The 20,263-nt window shown below is 45.8% G+C and overlaps 1 protein-coding gene across 5 annotated transcripts in view; it reads left to right on the forward strand.

Annotated features, from left to right (window-relative positions):
• Positions 1-20,263, forward strand: part of LOC106570958 (estrogen-related receptor gamma) — a 263,515-nt gene that overhangs the window by 164,235 nt on the left and 79,017 nt on the right. For all 5 annotated transcript variants that reach the window (XM_014143900.2, XM_014143663.2, XM_014143597.2 and 2 more), the window contains exons 3-4: positions 4,621-5,036; positions 9,431-9,547. In XM_014143900.2, the coding sequence (XP_013999375.1) occupies positions 4,621-5,036; positions 9,431-9,547 (533 nt within the window). The remainder of the gene's footprint in view (positions 1-4,620; positions 5,037-9,430; positions 9,548-20,263) is intronic.

The following is a 20,263-nucleotide window of genomic DNA, read 5'->3' on the forward strand; positions in this document are numbered from 1 at the left end:
GAGATTAAAAAGACTTATGGTTAATAACTTCTTGTTTCAGAGTTATGAAGGGAAGTTGTTTTTGCCTCTGGGGAACCTAAGTGTTGCGTTGTAAAGCGACACCAAGAAGTCTAAATGTTTCTAAAAAGTTCCCGAAATGTTTTCCAAAATGTTGCTATTTTTATCAGTTCTCTTCTTGCTGTCTCTTATGGTTGAGCAGCTGTATGTACGTGAGTAATAATATTTTGGTGGGTGCTTGCATATTTTGTATATGTACAGTACCGGTCAAAATTTGGACACACCTACTCATTCAAGGGTTTTTCAACATTGTAGAATAATAGTGAAGAAATCAAAACTATGAAATAACACATATGGAATCATGTAAAAGTGTTTAAAAAATCTAAATATATTTTATATTTGAGATTCTTCAAAGTAGCCACCCTATGCCTTGATGACCGCTTTGAACACTCTTGGCATTCTCTTAACCGGCTTCCCCTGGAATGCTTTTCCAACAGTCTTGAAGGAGTTCCCACATATGCTGAGCACTTGTTGGCTGCTTTTCCTTACCTCTGTGGTCCAACTTATCCCAAACCATATTAATTGGGTTGAGGTCAGGTGATTGTGGAGGCCAGGTCATCTGATGCAGCACTCCATCACTATCCTTCTTGGTCAAATAGCCCTTACTCAGCCTGGAGGTGTGTTGGGTCATTGTCCTGTTGGAAAAAAAATTATACTACCACTAAGCGCATGCCAGATGGGATGGAATATTGCTGCAGAATGCTGTGGTAGCCATGCTGGTTAAGTGTGCCTTGAATTCTAAATAAATCACAGACAGTGTCACCAGCAAAGCACCGCCACACCAACACACCTCCTCCTCCGTGTTTCATGGTGGAAGCCACACATGCAGAGATAATCCGTTCACCTACTCTGCGTCTCACAAAGATACGGCGGTTGGAACCAAAAATCGCAAATTTGGACTCATCAGACAAAAGGACAAATTTCCTTCGGTCTGACGTCCGTTGCTCGTGTTTCTTGGCCCAAGCAAGTCTCTCCTTCTTATTGGTGTCCTTTAGTAGTGGTTTCTTTGCAGCAATTCGACCATGAAGTCCTGATTCACACAGTCCCCTCTGAACAGTTGATGTTGAGATGTGTCTGTTACTTGAACTCTGTGAAGCATTTATTTGGGCAGCAATTTCTGAGGCTGGTAATTCTAATGAACTTATCCTCTGCAGCAGAGGTAACTCTGTGTCTTCCTTTCCTGTGGTGGTCCTCATGAGAGCCCCCCCCCAAAAAAAAAGTTTAATCAGGGCGCTTGGTGGTTTTTGCGACTGCACTTGAAGAAACTTTCAAAGTTCTTGAAATGTTCCGGATTGACTGACCTTCATTTTCTCTTTGCTTATTTGAACTGTTCCTGCCATACTCGGGTCTCCAGCTCACGCAGCGGTCTAAGGCTCTGCATCTCAGTGCTAGAGATATCACTACAGACACTCTGGTTTGAATCCAGGCAGTATCACAACCTGCTGTGATTAGGAGTCCCATAAGGTGGCGCACAATTGGCCCAGCGTCATCTGGGTTTGGCCGATTTAGGCCGTCCATGTAAATAATAATTTGTTCTTAATTAACTGACTTGCCTAGTTAAATAAAAGTTCAATGAATAATAATAATAATAATATTGATATGGACTTGGTCTTTTACCAAATAGGGCTATCTTCTGTATGCCACCCCTACCTTGTCACAACACAACTGAATGGCTCAAAAGCTTTAAGAAGGAAATAACTTCCACAAATTAACTTTTAACAAGTCACACCTGTTAATTGAAATGTATTCCACCTCCATGTGGAGAAAAATTCTCTCAGAAGAGGTGCTTGTCCCCTGCCATTCCTTTGACCACCACGTCTTCTTCGTCTTCCTTTTCCCATTGCTTGACCTCTATTGTGACCTGGATCACCTGCCAGCTCCATGTTATCACTATGCTGTTGTAGGTGGATACCACTCATTTCACTATATACTCGTACCACAATGTGAAATCAATCATCAGTAACGAGTTGGCAGTATTGTAAAAAACAATTACAAGGGCCTGCATACATACACTGACCGGCCACTTTATTAGGTACACCTGCGTTAACGCAAATAGCCTACTCCTTTCGAACAGCGAATCATGTGGCTGCCTGCAACTCAATATATAGAGCAGAGAACATTAGTTGTTGTTCGACCAAACATTAGAACGGGCAAGATGCGTAATCTAAGCAACTTTGACCGTGGTATGATTGTTGATGCCACACATGGTGATTCCAGCATCTCAGAAACAGCTGCCTTCCTGGGATTTTTACACACTACAGTCTCTAGAGTTTACAGAGAATGGTGCGATAAACAAAACACATTCACTGAGCGACAGTTCTGTGGGCCTTGTTAATGAGAGAGATCAGAGGAGAATGTCCAGACTCATTCACGCTAACAGAAAGGCCACAAATGCTCAAATATCAGCTGTTTAAAACAGTGGTGTGCAGAAGGGCATCTCTTAACGTACAACACCGTGAATAATTCAGCCTGTTGTGGAGGCAGGGGGGTCCTACCCAGTGCTAGATACTAGATAGGTGTACCTAATAAAGTGGCTGGTGAGTGTACAGTAATGTCAAATCTGAAAACATGGTCTGGAAAAGTGGTACATGGGACCATAGAAACAGTGTCTGATAAAGAATGATGATGAAATATTACAGCCATAGATAATGTAGTCCAATTGGTTTATATTGTTTGTCAGTTTCCATAAAACTATGCATTAAGAGTAATGCAACAGTTACTTATCATTTTGAGGAGTTGTATCAATTGATAGTTAGATCATTGTAATGACATGAATAGACAGTCATCTCAGATGTAATGTGTGAATTGCATTTTGAAATGGTAATACTTTGATGTTAAGTTGTGTCATTTTGAACAGGTGATTTTAGTTCAATGAACAAATGATTGTGGGGTTTGTGTCGAGTTTTGAAAAATGACATCAAGGTTCTGAAATTAGTGGCAGAGTGATTGTAAAAAAACTGTAATTCACGTGTGAAATGGAAATCTGTTTTTTTGAGACACCCTCATAGAGTGGGGACACGGCCAGGGTCTGGCATGCCCCTGGCACAATGAGGGTTAAGGGCACATGGACAGATTTCGGGACACTTACTAGCCCAATTTCCTAACCACTAGGCTACCTGCCACCCATGTGTGTGTGTGTGTGTGTGTGTGTGTGTGTGTGTGTGTGTGTGTGTGTGTGTGTGTGTGTGTGTGTGTGTGTGTGTGTGTGTGTGTGTGTGTGTGTGTGTGTGTGTGTGTGTGTGTGTGTGAGAGAGACAGAGAGAGAGAAGGGAAGGTTTTTCAGGATTAATCAGCGTGAGGAAAACAGCTGATTTGAGTCAACGTCGTGGGAAATATTTTTTCCCTACCCTTCTCTCCTCCTCACCTCTCTCCCTCTCTCTCTCTCTCCTTCCTTCTCTCTGTCCCTCCCTTTGTTTCTCCTCCTCTCCCTCCTCCCATGTCTGATTTCTAGGTCTCATTACTGTTAGGTGTTTTACAAGATGACTGGATTTTAGAGCACTCGTTGAGGTAGAATCCCTCTTTAATTAAAACACCACTTTGTGTTTTCCCTTTCAGAGAGAGAGAGAGAGAGAGAGAGAGAGAGAGAGAGAGAGAGAGAGAGAGAGAGAGAGAGAGAGAGAGAGAGAGAGAGAGAGAGAGAGAGAGAGAGAGAGAGAGAGAGAGAGAGAGAGAGAGAGAGAGAGAGAGAGAGATATTAATTACAGCTGCCATTAACAGTACTCTCCTAGGAACCGAAGGGGTGGGGTGAAGGAGATGAGGGGGTGTTGCCACTTAATAGGTTGGTGGTATTGAACAGGGGATTGAAAGGGGTGGAGGTAAAGTACTTTCCTTCAGATTCCTCATCTTTTAGTGTGTGTGTTGTCTCTGATATGTGTTTTGTGTGTGTTTAGTATATCTGTGCATGGCCTTCTTTCTTGTGCACATATGTGTGTGTGTTGTTTGCTGTGAGTGGCTGTCTCAGGCATGATTGAGCAGCACTGTGCCTCCTTCCTGATTACTCTCATGTAGAACAAGTTGCTATTGACTAGAGAGTGACTGATGGCTGTAGGCTAGAGACGCTTCTACAGGCCTCCCTCAACACACACACACACACACACACACACACACACACACACACACACACACACACACACACACACACACACACACACACACACACACACACACACACACACACACACACACACACACTCTCTGTCTCTCTCATACACTTTCTATCTAGATTACAGGTGTTATATTTTGACCATTTCCTGAGAATAATCCAGTAGTTAGATTTAGTATGATGTCACTATAAAAAGACAACTATTTTGCAAAGTATCTGGTAAGATGTTAACATGTTATCAAGCTTTTTATTACGATTAACTCACCTATGACAACATGTTCTCCACTCTCTCCTCCCTCCCAACCTCCCTACCACAATTCCTTCCACCCACCCTCCATCCCTCCCTCCCTCCTTTCTCCTCTACCTCCTTCCTCTCTCTCTCTCTCCTCTACCTCCCTCCACTCTACCTCCCTCCCCCTCTACCTCCCTCCCCCTCTACCTCCCTCCATCCCTCCATCCAGGCACCTGTGCAGAATGTCCAGCAAAGAGCGCCACCTAGAGTCCAGCTGCCCGTCCTACATTAAGACAGAGCCCTCCAGCCCCGCCTCCCTGGCAGACAGCATTAACCACCACAGCCCTGGGGGCTCCAGCGACGCCAGCGGCTCCTACAGCTCTACCATGAACGGCCACCAGAACGGCCTGGACTCCCCCACCCTGTACGGGCCTGGGGCCGGCCCCCTGGGCCCTGCTGGGGCCTCCAAGCGCTACGAAGACTGCTCCAGCACCATCGGGGAGGACTCGCAGATCAAGTGCGAGTACATGTTGAACTCCATGCCCAAGCGGCTGTGCCTGGTGTGTGGCGACATCGCCTCAGGCTACCACTACGGCGTGGCCTCCTGCGAGGCCTGCAAGGCCTTCTTCAAGAGGACCATCCAAGGTTGGCTTTCACGTTCCCTCTGCTTAGGGTTACGGGTTAGAGATCAGACCTGTGTTTTTTGTTATTTTAGGCTCATACTAAAAGCCCCATACTGCAAAACTCACATCCTCTGCTTATTTTATATTTAGAATGACAGCCTACCAGGGAACAGTGGGTTAGCTGCCTTGTTTGGGGACAGAATGTTAGTTTTTGACTTTGTCAGCTCAGGGATTCGACCCAGCAACGTTTTGTTGCCGGCCCAATGCTCTAACCACTAGGCTACCTGCCACATAGCTAGTAAACCAGTTTCAATAGGATATTTCCAGTGTTTACAACATGCACGGAGCGATAAAATAATGTGCTTTATGTTTTTCTGATCTGATTGTTTGGGTTCCAAGAGGAAATCAATGGTCACACACAGGCCAGAGATTATGATTGGAGGTGAGAGGTTAGGGTCAGGGGTCAGGGTTCAGGCTTTATGTCGTTAAACAGCTTTCAGTGGCTTTAATAAAGATAGGAGAGGAATGGATGGACATATACCTACACTCATCATTACTTAATCACTTCTGATGAGATGCTTAGATTATGGTATTTACTAAGATAAGGTTATAGATCAACGGGACTGATGATATCAGTAAACATGACTTCTGAATGAAGTGTGTGAATCTAGGTGACAGTGACACTGCATCGGTATTTATGAGGGAGTGTATTCTACTCGTTTAATTTATTTTATGCAGCATCATTTTCCTATTTGATAAATATCTTAAATAGAGGATGAAGCAGTATAGATATGTGTGTTTATATTGGAACAGGCTGACAGACATAGAAGTGGATCATCATAGAGAATTTCACTGAATTGAATATTGTGCTTGGCCCTGACACAAGCCAATCCTCCAATGGACAGATGTGTGTGCGTGTGTGTGCGTGTGTGGGTGTGTTGGCCCTAGCATGGGTCCGGCCTCCTCTGGGCAGTGGTAGACATATTGGTATGTTTCAAGTCATTAGCCAATAAAACTGCAGGTAATCACCACAGCCTCTCCAGCTGGACACCACTATAGCAACCTGGTTGGAAGGAGGAAGGGAGAGAGAGAGAGATGAAAGGGGGAGGGAGAGAGATGGAGGCAGGCACAGAGAGGGGGGAGGACAGGAGGAGGGACCTGTCTGATCTGTCACAGGGGACAGGAGAAAGAGGGCAGGGGAGGGACGTGTCTGGTCTATCAGAGGGGACAGGCATAGAGAGGGCAGGGTAGGTAGGGATGGAACTATACTCCCCCAACCTGCTGTGTTGGGAAGGTGGGAATTTTAGCGTGTGTGTGTGTGTTTGTGTTGTAGCGTGGAGGAAGCAACACTCGGAGGCTCTGGCAGCTGGTGTTGTCGTGGCACCTGTCCAGTGCCACCTGACATCCTGCATCTTTCACTCCCTTATTGGAGGGAGGGAGGGAGGGAGGGAGGGAGGGAGGGAGGGAGGGAGGGAGGGAGGGAGGGAGGGAGAGAAAGAGAGAGGACGGGGTGAGAGAGAGGGGGAGAGAAAGAGAGAGAGAAAGAGTGAAGGAAAGAGTGAGAGAGAGGAAAGGGGAAATGAGAAATTATGAAATGGAGGAGCAATATACAATCACCGGACAATTTATTAGGTACATCATCCCTTTCACAAAAATGGATCGCTCCTACAGACAGTGAGTCAAGTGGCCGTGGCTTGTTATATAAAGCAGACAGACAGGCATCGAGGCATTCAGTTACTGTTCAATTGACTTTGAGCGTGTTTTGATCATTGATGCCAGGCACTCCGGATCCAGGATCTCAGAAACGTCTGCCCCTCTGGGCTTTTCATACACGACAGTGTCTAGGGTTTACAGAGAATGGTGCTGCAAACAAAAAACATCCAGTCAGCGGCTGTCCTGTGGGAGAAAACAGCTCGTTGATGAGAGAGGTCGAATGAGAACGGCATCTCAGAACGCACAACTCGTCTGTCATTGACACGGATGGGCTATTGCAGCAGACGACCACACCAGGTTCCACTCCTAAGGGCTAAAAACAAGAAGAAGCGGCTCGAGTGGACATGTGATCACCAACACTGGACAATTGAGGAGTGGAAAAACATTTCCTGGTCCAACGAACCCCGATTCCTGTTGCGTCATAATGATGGCAGAGGCAGGATAATGATGGCAGAGGCAGGATTTGGCATAAGCAGCATGAGTCCATGTACCCATCCTGCCTGGTGTCAACGGTTCAGGCTGGTGGCAGTGGTGTACCGCTGTCAAAATCTGCAGCAACTGCGTCATGCCATCGCATTGACCAACACCTCTGTGGAGGCAAACGGGGGGTCCGATCCGGTACTAAATGGGTGTTCCATTTAGAAGAGAAAGGCAAGGTGTTCCTAATAAACTGGCAACTGAGTGTAGGAGGGTAAGACAAGGTGTTCCTAATAAACTGGCAACTGAGTGTAGGAGGGTAAGACAAGGTATTCCTAATAAACTGGACACTGAGTGTAGAAGAGTAAGACAAGGTGTTCCTAATAAACTGGCCACTGAGTATAGAAGGGTAGAGAAGAGAAAGGCAAGGTGTTCCTAATAAACTGGCCACTGAGTATAGAAGGGTAGAGAAGAGAAAGGCAAGGTGTTCCTAATAAACTGGCCACTGAGTGTAGAAGGGTGGAGAAGAGGGTGGCGACCAATTGGCCCAGCGTCGTCCGGGTTAGGGGAGGGTTTGGCCGGGGTAGGCCGTCAATGACTTGCCTAGTTAAATAAATGTAAGAAATACTGTTTTCCTGCTCTATCCTGTTCCCTACCCACTATGTTTCCCTAGTCCACTGTCCTAGCAACATGTCACGTGTCCTCTCTCATAGTATACCCCCACTCTATACCGTTCCCTACCTGTTTCCTGCCATAGACTCAGGTCCTATGTGACCTTCATCAGGGGCAGCCAGGCTTCACTACTCATATATTTGTAACTTGTGACTGATAGAAGATATGTAGAAAAGAGGATGCCACAGAACTACAGAGACTCCTATTGGAGGAGAGAGGAGAGTGAGGAGAGAACTAGAGAGACTCCTATTGTCTTTTAGAGTGGACTGAGAGAGGTGGATGAGAGGGTGGAGAGAACTAGAGAGACTCCTATTGTCTTTTAGAGTGGACTGAGAGAGGTGGATGAGAGGGAGTAGAGGGATGGCATAGAGATCTAATACTGTATGCTGCCTTCTTACTCAAATCTCATCACCTCACACCTAACAGCTCACAGAGAGAGAGATAAACACACACACACACACAATGTGTTTATACCCAGGGCATGTAGTAGAGGACATTGAAATGTAGTAGAAACAAGTATATCTCTCTCAGATTAGGTAGGATTTCAGCCCCTTATGTATTTCCTCACTGCAGCAACAAGATTTGAATGTTTAGTCCATAATGTTGCTTGATTGGTTGTTATGCTATTAGCAGGCCAAAAGTAGGCCAGCTGATATGAGATGTGTAACCATGTGTTAGCGTAGGTTTTCAGTGAATTTATGTAAATCACAAAATCACAAATTATCATCAACAAAAGAGTGATCAAATTAAGTTTCTACATCTGTACATGCAGCACGGGACATTGAGAGATGGAGAGGAGAGGGAGAGGAGAGGGGAGAGGATTTGTAGCGTGTCTGTTTCCCCGGTAGCAAATTGGCCTCCACTCAGCAGGCTTAGTGATTGGTCTGGTCGCCAGGTCGTCATGCCAACCTAGAGGTCGCTGTAGTGTCAGGTGCCAGGTCAGGGACAGGGCTTAGGCTCTGTAAACTGATTTTGGCAGGCTGGCCCACGCTCACACACCCACACACACACACACACACACACACACACACACACACACACACACATGCCCACGCACGGGCGCACTCACACACAGCCTAATCCAATGATCAGCATGACCCCATGGAATGTTGCCAGTGGGTCAGTGTGTGTGTGTGTTTGTTTCTGCCCATGTTTTGGCGGAAGTGTACATGTTTGTGATTGTGTGTGTGTGGGGGGGGGAGGTGTATCTTGATTAAGAGTTAAATTGATTAATCATATCAGTGGATGCTTCCTGCTGTCACGGCACAGATTATGGGCTAGATCAGGTCACAAGCATGCTGCCATCCAAAGACAAGGACAGACCTCGAATACAGTACTAAATGTGAACTCCTAACCAGATTCTGAAAGCAGATCTATTCTCTCATAGAATTTTAGCAGTACAAATAATGTGATCGAGATATTGCGTCTCTCTCTCTCTCTCTCTCTCTCTCTCTCTCTCTCTCTCTCTCTCTCTCTCTCTCTCTCTCTCTCTCTTGTTTCTCTCTCTCTCTCTCTCTCTCTCTCTGTCTCTCTCTCTCTGTGTGGTGTGTGCCCACTAGCTGCTAATAAACACTGTGTCTCCCTCTATCTTCCTCCCTACATGCCTTGCCACAGGGAACATTGAGTACAGCTGCCCTGCCACCAACGAGTGTGAGATCACCAAGAGGAGACGCAAGTCCTGCCAAGCCTGTCGCTTCATGAAGTGTCTAAACGTCGGCATGATGAGAGAAGGTAGGATACACTCGTTCATTCACACACTCACTCTATTATTTTTCTAATTGTCAAAATGATGAGAGAAGATAAGGTGGAAGAGATACACACTTTTACTCAAATGATGACATGAGTTTAAAGGGACATAGTCACACTTGTCATTGACATACTCACTGTTCTATCATTTCAACATGTTTAACCTACATGAAATGTGTAACATTAGGAACAATGAGGGAAGGTGTTAGAGAGAGAGAGAAAAAGAGAGAGAGATACTATTTTTGAGACACTCATAATTATATTCCAACACTCTAAATCAGAGCAATGATGACAGAAGGTAAGTGATACTCATACACCATGAAGAACACACTCTTTCATTTACACTCCTTCAGTCTCTTCACCCCTTGACCCTATTATTAATTATAGAAAAGAAGAGAAACAAATGTAAGCGAGGGTGAATGAGACAGAGCTAGAGAGAGAGAGGCCTCCTCCTCCTCTCCTCCTCTCCTCCTCCTCTCCTCCTCCTCCTCCTCTCCTCCACTTCTCCTCCTCTCCTCCTCCTCTCCTCCACTCCTCCTCCTCCTCCTCCTCCTGTCATCCTCTCCTCCTCTCCTCCTCTTCTCTTCTCCCCTCCTCATTTCCTCCTCCTCTCCTCCTGCTCTCCTCCTGTCATCCTCTCCTCCTCCTCCTGTCATCCTCTCCTCCTCCGCCTGTCATCCTCTCCTCATCTCCTCCTCCTCTCCTCCTCCTCTTCTCTTCTCCCCTCCTCCTCCCCTCCTCCTCCTCTTCTCCCTCCTCATCCTCTCCTCCTCTTCTCCCCTCCTCCTCTCCTCGTCTCAGTGGTCAGATCTCCTACGTTCTTCGTTTCTTTCTTTTTCTCACACACATGGTCCCTGTGTTTTTGTCTCCTGTAAAAGAAATCACAGCCTCGCAAGTACCCACTCTCGCACACACATACAAACACAGACAAACACACACACACACACACACACACACACACAAACACAGACAAACACAAACACAGACAAACACACACACAGACAAACACCAACGCAGACAAACACAAACACAGACAAACACACACACAGACAAACACAAACACAAACACAGACAAACACAAACACAAACACAGACAAACACACACACACGGCTTGCAGGTACACACACCCCCAGTCACCCCTCCTGACAGCCAGGGTTTCACCACATTCCAAACGCATATCCATCAGAGAGGATACACGCACACACACACATTCAAAGACACACACACACACACATACACACACATTCAAAGACACACACACACACACACATACACACACTCAAAGACACACACACTCACAGACACACACACGCACACACACACACACACACACACACACATACACACACACTCACAGACACACACACACACACACACACACACACACACACACACACACACACACACACACACACACACACACACTCAAAGACACACACACACACACACACACACACACACACACACACACACACACACACACACACACACACACACACACACACACACACACACACACACACACTCACAGACACACACACACACACTCACAGACACACACATAAACACACACTCACAGACACACACATAAACACACACTCACAGACACACACATAAACACACACTCACAGACACACACATAAACACACACTCACAGACACACACACACACACTATCCCAGTGCATTTTTGTCTTGGCGTGCATCTCCCCACAGTCAGTTTGATATAAGCAGAACGTACATCTCATCTCCTCTCTTATCCGATCGAGCCCGGGCGTGTGTGCGTGAGTGTGTGTGTGTGTGTGTGTGTGTGTGTGTGTGTGTGTGTGTGTGTGTGTGTGTGTGTGTGTGTGCGTGTGTGTGCGTGTGTGCGTGCGTGTGTGTGTGTGCGTGCGTAGTTTACCAGCTGGACCCAAACCTCAGGTCAGATTGTATGTAAAGAACACAGATGGACACAAACAGCTGGCATTGGTCATACCGTGTGTGTGTGCGTGTGGGGGGGGGTTGTGTACATCGGTAGCTTGATGTGGCACGTTGTCCCCTAAGCAGCCACACATACATCACTGTGGCCTCCCCTACACACATACATCACTGTGGCCTCCCCTACACACATCACTGTGGCCTCCCCTACACACATACATCACTGTGGCCTCCCCTACACACATACATCACTGTAGCCTCCCCTACACACATACATCACTGTGGCCTCCCCTACACACATACAACACTGTGGCCTCCCCTACACACATACATCACTGTGGCCTCCCCTACACACATACATCACTGTGGCCTCCCCTACACACATACATCACTGTGGCCTCCCCTACACACATACATCACTGTGGCCTCCCCTACACACATACATCACTGTGGCCTCCCCTACACATATACATCACTGTGGCCTCCCCTACACACATACATCACTGTGGCCTCCCCTACACACATACATCACTGTGGCCTCCCCTACACACATACATCACTGTGGCCTCCCCTACACACATACATCACTGTGGCCTCCCATACACACATACATCACTGTGGCCTCCCATACACACATACATCACTGTGGCAGACCATGGCACCACCATTTTGTAAAGGCCTTGAATTCAATACATGGGTCCTGCTCTACATATGAATAAGGGTCATTTGTATTCACACATTTTCTAAATTTCCCTCATGTCTCTTTTGGGGGGGGCCCCCCCCCTAAAAATAGGTGGTTCGCACAAACACACACTCCACATCGAGTTTCCCCTCTACTTTACTTTACCCCAGGTATGATACAACTTTACCATTTACACTTTATTTATTAGCATACTTTGGCTTTTACATTTACGGTACCACCAATACAATACAAATTTAGCTTAAAGTTCCCCTTAAATTTACAATATGTCTTTAGCTTAGCATTGCCTTTGTGTTTACAATACAACTTTAGCTTAGCATTGCCTTTTTGTTTACAATACAACTTTAGCTTAGCATTCCCTGTATGTGTCTACTGGATAATATTAGAATGTAGCCCCTGGAGGGGTAAGCATCCCAGCCTGGCCCTGGTAGTGACGTCTGAGGACATTCATTGTGCCTGGCTAGTTCTGTTAGCGTCACAGCTAACTCACGTTGTCATCACTCCTGCTGCTGGGAGGAAAGGTACGGATGGGGGGAGGAAGATATGAAGGGGGTCATGGGGATTATTTGTGGAGGTCCAGCAGCTCGCACCTCAAGGGGGAAATATGACAGGATAAGCCAAATCAGACAGGACAGCCTTTGCCCCCAACCCATACACCTTCCCCAATGCACACACACAGGTATGGTTTCCCACGGACACACACACCAAAACACACAGAAGGGCTATCAGCATCCTCATCTTATCACAATCTGAGAGGGAGGAGGCAGGGAAGGAGAAGGGATCGTATACGGTACCATCTTCCTTCACCCTCTCATTCCATCTCTCTCTTTTTCTCTTTCTCCACTTCTATCTCTCTTTCCTTTCATCTCTTTCTCTCTACCTGCAACACATTTTCTCTCTATTCTCACCAACTACTCCTCTTTCCATCCTTCTTTCTCCTTTTTTCATTCTTTCTGTCTTACTCTTCTTCTTGTTGCCTCCTCTGATCCTCTATTGCCTGCTCTATCTGATTCAAAGCCCCTCCCCCATATCTACCCTATTCCAACCGCTGGCCAGAATCCCTTTATGGGAGCCTTAACACACTTCCCCTCCTAATGCCACACACACACACACACACACACACACACACACACACACACACACACACACACACACACACACACACACACACACACACACACACACACACACACACACACACACACACACACACACACACACACACACACACACACACACACACACACTGACTAAACAAGCCGGGAACTTATCCCCTCCTCAGAGAAGGAGAGAGGGAAGGAGAGGGAGAAGTGGAGAGGAGAATACCTCTCTCATCCCCTCCCCTCTCCTCCCCTCTCTTCCCCTCTCCTCTATATTGAGAGAGAGAGAGATTATATTTTCTCATTCATATGCCACCCCAAAGTCCTGGTTAGGCCCATAGAGATAGGGGGATAGAGGGATGGATGTAGGGAAGGAGGAAGAGATGGAGGGAGGGAGGGAGTGGTAGCAGTGATGGGATGCACCTACGAATATGTAACACCTAATGCATAAGCAGGCAATTTAGGTTGTCCAATTACTGTGTGTGTGTATATGTCTGTGTGCATGTGTGTGTGTCTGTACAGGGAGGTAAAGTACAGGAGAAAGAGAGAGGGGTAACAAGAAGGAGAGAGGGAGGACAGGAGAAAGAGAGAGGGGTAACAAGAAGGAGAGAGGGAGGTAAAGTACAGGAGAAAGAGAGAGGGGTAACAAGAAGAATACAGGGAGGTAAAGTACAGGAGAAAGAGAGAGGGGTAACAAGAAGGAGAGAGGGAGGTAAGTACAGGAGAAAGAGAGAGGGGTAACAAGAAGAATACAGGGAGGTAAAGTACAGGAGAAAGAGAGAGGGGTAACAAGAAGGAGAGAGGGAGGTAAGTACAGGAGAAAGAGAGAGGGGTAACAAGAAGAATACAGGGAGGTAAAGTACAGGAGAAAGAGAGAGGGGTAACAAGAAGAATACAGGGAGGTAAGTACAGGAGAAAGAGAGAGGGGTAACAAGAAGGAGACAGGGAGGTAAGTACAGGAGAAAGAGAGAGGGGTAACAAGAAGGAGACAGGGAGGTAAGTACAGGAGAAAGAGAGAGGGGTAACAAGAAGGAGAGAGGGAGGTAAAGTACAGGAGAAAGAGAGAGGGGTAACAAGAAGGAGACAGGGAGGTAAGTACAGGAGAAAGAGAGAGGGGTAACAAGAAGGAGACAGGGAGGTAAAGTACAGGAGAAAGAGAGAGGGGTAACAAGAAGGAGAGAGGGAGGTAAAGTACAGGAGAAAGAGAGAGGGGTAACAACAAGGAGACAGGGAGGTAAAGTACAGGAGAAAGAGAGAGGGGTAACAACAAGGAGAGAGAAAACACCCTGTACACCTGCTATAACTGGAACAATCCATCTTCTTCTTCTCTCTCTCTCTCTCTCTCTCTCTCTCTCTCTCTCTCTCTCTCATCTCACTTTTTTTCACCACTTCATTTTTGCCCACCTCTCACATAAAGTGACAGAGGGGGATGAGAGAAGACAGAGAAAGAGAAGGAGGGAGGGAAGGAAGGAAGGAGGGAGGGAAGGAAGGAAGGAAGGAAGGAAGGAAGGAAGGAAGGAAGGAAGGAAGGAAGGAAGGAAGGAAGGAAGGAAGGAAGGAAGGAAGGAAGGAAGGAAGGAAGGAAGGAAGGAAGGAAGGAAGGAAGGAAGGAAGGAAGGAAGGAAGGAAGGAAGGAAGGAAGGAAGGAAGGAAGGAAGGGACATGGTTGCAGAGGTTAAGTCCCACATGACACATCCCCTCTCCCTGTGGTATTTCCCCTCTGGCGGTGGCTGTTTGGCAGCATTTAATGAGGTCATAATGATGTGTCAGCCAGAGAGGAAGGTCAGGGGGCGGGGGTAACAAGCACTTCCTGTCTCCCTTGGCACCCAGATAGAATACTCAATTAGAGGGTACAGGGGGGTAGAGGGGTCCCTCTGCTCCCTCAGTTAGTAGTGATCTTAGGGGGGCTCTTTAGTGGTTCTAGTGGGGGTGGAGGGAGGGCTCTTTAGTGCTTCTAGTGGGGGTGGAGGGAGGGTTCTTTAGTGGTTCTAGTGGGGGTGGAGGGAGGGCTCTTTAGTGCTTCTAGTGGGGGTGGAGGGAGGGTTCTTTAGTGGTTCTAGTGGGGGTAGAAGGAGAGCTCTTTAGTGGTTCTAGTGGGGGTGGAGGGAGGGCTCTTTAGTGCTTCTAGTGGGGGTGGAGGGAGGGTTCTTTAGTGGTTCTAGTGGGGGTAGAAGGAGAGCTCTTTAGTGGTTCTAGTGGGGGGTAGAGGGAGGGCTCTTTAGTGCTTCTAGTGGGGGTGGAGGGAGGGTTCTTTAGTGGTTCTAGTGGGGGTAGAAGGAGAGCTCTTTAGTGGTTCTAGTGGGGGTAGAGGGAGGGCTCTTTAGTGCTTCTAGTGGGGGGTGGAGGGAGGGTTCTTTAGTGGTTCTAGTGGGGGTAGAGGGAGGGCTCTTTAGTGGTTCTAGTGGGGGTGGAGGGAGGGTTCTTTAGTGCTTCTAGTGGGGGTAGAGGGAGGGTTCTTTAGTGGTTCTAGTGGGGGGTGGAGGGAGGGTTCTTTAGTGGTTCTAGTGGGGGTAGAGGGAGGGCTCTTTAGTGGTTCTAGTGGGGGTGGAGGGAGGGTTCTTTAGTGGTTCTAGTGGGGGTAGAAGGAGAGCTCTTTAGTGGTTCTAGTGGGGGTGGAGGGAGGGCTCTTTAGTGGTTCTAGTGGGGGTAGAGGGAGGGTTCTTTAGTGGTTCTAGTGGGGGTGGAGGGAGGGCTCTTTAGTGGTTCTAGTGGGGGTGGAGGGAGGGTTCTTTAGTGGTTCTAGTGGGGGTAGAGGGAGGGTTCTTTAGCGGTTCTAGTATTAGAGACACACATTTCCCTCAGATTACATAGATCCACACACACATTTGATAAACTCCCATATCTACTGGGTGAAATACCACCGTGTGCCATCACAGCAGCAAGATGTGTGACCTGTTGCCACAAGAAAAGGTCAACCAGTGAAGAACAAACACCTTTGTAAATACAACCCATATTTATGTTTATTTGTTTTCTCTTCTCTACTTTAACTATTTGCACATCATTACAACACTGTATATAGACATAATATGACATTATAAATGTCTTTTGGAACTTTTGTGTGTAATGTTTACTGTTCATTTCTTATTGTTGATTTCACTTTTGCATCAGAGTAGCTAGTTGAGACTAGTGGTGCCGTGGTGGTCTGGTCCCAGAGGAGAGCAGCGGCTGTATTTGTCTGTGGAGACATAGGAGAGCTAATGGTTATCTGCGACTGGAGCAGCCTGCCTGGGAGAGAGAATGTATGTGTGTAGGAGGCATTCCTATAGTCACACACACACACACACACACACACACACACACACACACACACACACACACACACACACACACACACACACACACACACACACACACACACACACACACACACACACACACACACACACACACATTATTGCTTTTGACAATGCCTGATGTCGGTGCACTTAGACAACCAAACACACTCAGACAACCAAACACACTCAGACAACCAAACACACTCAGACAACCAAACACACTCACACAACCAAACACACTCACACAACCAAACACACTCAGACAACCAAACACACTCACACAACCAAACACACTCACACAACCAAACACACTCACACAACCAAACACACTCAGACAACCAAACACACTCACACAACCAAACACACTCAGACAACCAAACACACTCAGACAACCAAACACACTCAGACAACCAAACACACTCACACAACCAAACACACTCACACAACCAAACACACTCAGACAACCAAACACACTCACACAACCAAACACACTCACACAACCAAACACACTCACACAACCAAACACACTCAGACAACCAAACACACTCAGACAACCAAACACACTCAGACAACCAAACACACTCACACAACCAAACACACTCAGACAACCAAACACACTCAGACAACCAAACACACTCAGACAACCAAACACACTCACACAACCAAACACACTCACACAACCAAACACACTCAGACAACCAAACACACTCAGACAACCAAACACACTCACACAACCAAACACACTCAGACAACCAAACACACTCAGACAACCAAACACACTCACACAACCAAACACACTCAGACAACCAAACACACTCAGACAACCAAACACACTCAGACAACCAAACACACTCAGACAACCAAACACACTCACACAACCAAACACACTCACACAACCAAACACACTCAGACAACCAAACACACTCACACAACCAAACACACTCACACAACCAAACACACTCACACAACCAAACACACTCAGACAACCAAACACACTCAGACAACCAAACACACTCACACAACCAAACACACTCAGACAACCAAACACACTCAGACAACCAAACACACTCACACAACCAAACACACTCAGACAACCAAACACACACAAACACTAGCACTCTAGAGGAGAGATAACTGACTGACATCCTGTGTTTCCTCAATAGAGTTCATCTGTGTTATCCTCAATAGAGTTCATCTGTGTTAGCCTCAATATAGTTCATCTGTGTTAGCCTCAATAGAGTTCATCTGTGTTAGCCTCAATAGAGTTCATCTGTGTTATCCTCAATAGAGTTCATCTGTGTTATCCTCAATAGAGTTCATCTGTGTTAGCCTCAATAGAGTTTATCTGTGTTAGCCTCAATAGAGTTCATCTGTGTTATCCTCAATAGAGTTCATCTGTGTTATCCTCAATAGAGTTCATCTGTGTTAGCCTCAATAGAGTTCATCTGTGTTAGCCTCAATAGAGTTTATCTGTGTTAGCCTCAATAGAGTTCATCTGTGTTATCCTCAATAGAGTTGATCTGTGTTATCCTCAATAGAGTTCATCTGTGTTATCCTCAATAGAGTTCATCTGTGTTATCCTCAATAGAGTTCATCTGTGTTAGCCTCAATAGAGTTCATCTGTGTTATCCTCAGTAGAGTTCATCTGTGTTATCCTCAATAGAGTTCATCTGTGTTATCCTCAATAGAGTTTATCTGTGTTATCCTCAATAGAGTTTATCTGTGTTATCCTCAATAGAGTTTATCTGTGTTATCCTCAATAGAGTTCATCCTTGTTAGCCTCAATAGAGTTTCTGTGTTAGCCTCAATAGAGTTTATCTGTGTTATCCTCAATAGAGTTGATCTGTGTTAGCCTCAATAGAGTTTATCTGTGTTAGCCTCAATAGAGTTCATCTGTGTTAGCCTCAATAGAGTTCATCTGTGTTAGCCTCAATAGAGTTCATCTGTGTTAGCCTCAATAGAGTTCATCTGTGTTAGCCTCAATAGAGTTCATCTGTGTTAGCCTCAATCGCAACAAAGCATCTTTCACTCATGCTGCCAAACATACCCTCGTAAAACTGACCATCCTACCGATCCTCGACTTCGGCGATGTCATTTACAAAATAGCCTCCAACACCCTACTCAATAAATTGGATGCAGTCTATCACAGTGCCATCCGTTTTGTCACCAAAGCCCCATATAATACCCACCACTGCGACCTGTACGCTCTCGTTGGCTGGCCCTCGCTTCATACTCGTCGCCAAACCCACTGGCTCCAGGTCATCTACAAGACCCTGCTAGGTAAATTTCCCCCTTATTTCAGCTCGCTGGTCACCATAGCAGCACCCACCTGTAGCACGCGCTCCAGCAGGTATATCTCTCTGGTCACCCCCAAAGCCTCTCCTTCCAGTTCTCTGCTGCCAATGACTGGAACGAACTACAAAAATCTCTAAAACTGGAAACACTTATCTCCCTCACTAGCTTTAAGCACCAGCTGTCAGAGCAGCTCACAGAAAACTGCACCTGTACATAGCCCATGTAACGGTCGTCGAATGAAGTGGACCAAGGCGCAGCGGGTTGAGTGCTCATTTTAACTTTTATTAGAACACTTATAAAACAAGAAAACGAACGAACAATAATGCAGGCTACACACAGCTATGCAAAAAACAACTTCCCACAAACCACAAGTGAAAAAAGGGCTACCTAAGTATTACTCCCAATCAGCAATAACGATGTACAGCTGTTCCTGATTGAGAGCCATACCAGGCCAACAAAGAAATACACAACCTAGAAAATCATAGAAATACAAAAACAGAACAATACCCAAAAACCCCTACAACACAAAACAAACACACCCCTCTTACATAATAACATACCCAATAACCCCCAAAACACTCTAAACAAACGCCCCTGCCATGTCCTGACCAAACTATAATAACAAATAACCCCTTTACTGGTCAGGACGTGACAGCCCATCTATAATTTAGCCCAAACAACTACCTCTTCCTTAACTGTATTTATTTATTTATTTATTTTGCTCCTTTGCACCCCATTATTTCTATTTCTACTTTGCACTTTCTTCCACTGCAAATCTACTATTCCAGTGTTTTACTTGCTATATTGTATTTACTTCGCCACCATGGCCTTTTTTGCCTTTACCTCCCTTATCTCACCTCATTTGCTCACTTTGTATATAGACTTATTTTTCTACTATATTATTGACTGTATGTTTGTTTTACTCATGTGTAACTCTGTGTTTTTGTATGTGTCAAACTGGTTTACTTTATCTTGGCCAGGTCGCAATTGTAAATGAGAACTTGTTCTCAACTTGCCTACCTGGTTAAATAAAGGTGAAATAAAAAATAAAAAAATAAATAGAGTTTATCTGCGTTAGCCTCAATAGAGTGTATCTGTGAGAGTCACGAACCTGTCACTCACTACGTCCCCAGTCATAACAACACTAATACACACTAATACACGAATAAACACTAATACACACTAATACACTAATACACTAATACACACAAATACACTAATATACACTAATATCCTAATATACACTAATACACTAATATCCACTAATACATGAATACGCTAATACACACTAATACACACTAATACTCTAATACACACTACGACAGTACACTAATACACACTAATACACACTAATACACTAATACACAAATATACACTAATACACACGCATATACTAATACACTAATACAGTG

Source organism: Salmo salar, chromosome ssa01 (assembly GCF_905237065.1).
Source record: "Salmo salar chromosome ssa01, Ssal_v3.1, whole genome shotgun sequence".
In the NCBI taxonomy this organism is placed as follows: Eukaryota; Metazoa; Chordata; class Actinopteri; order Salmoniformes; family Salmonidae; genus Salmo; species Salmo salar.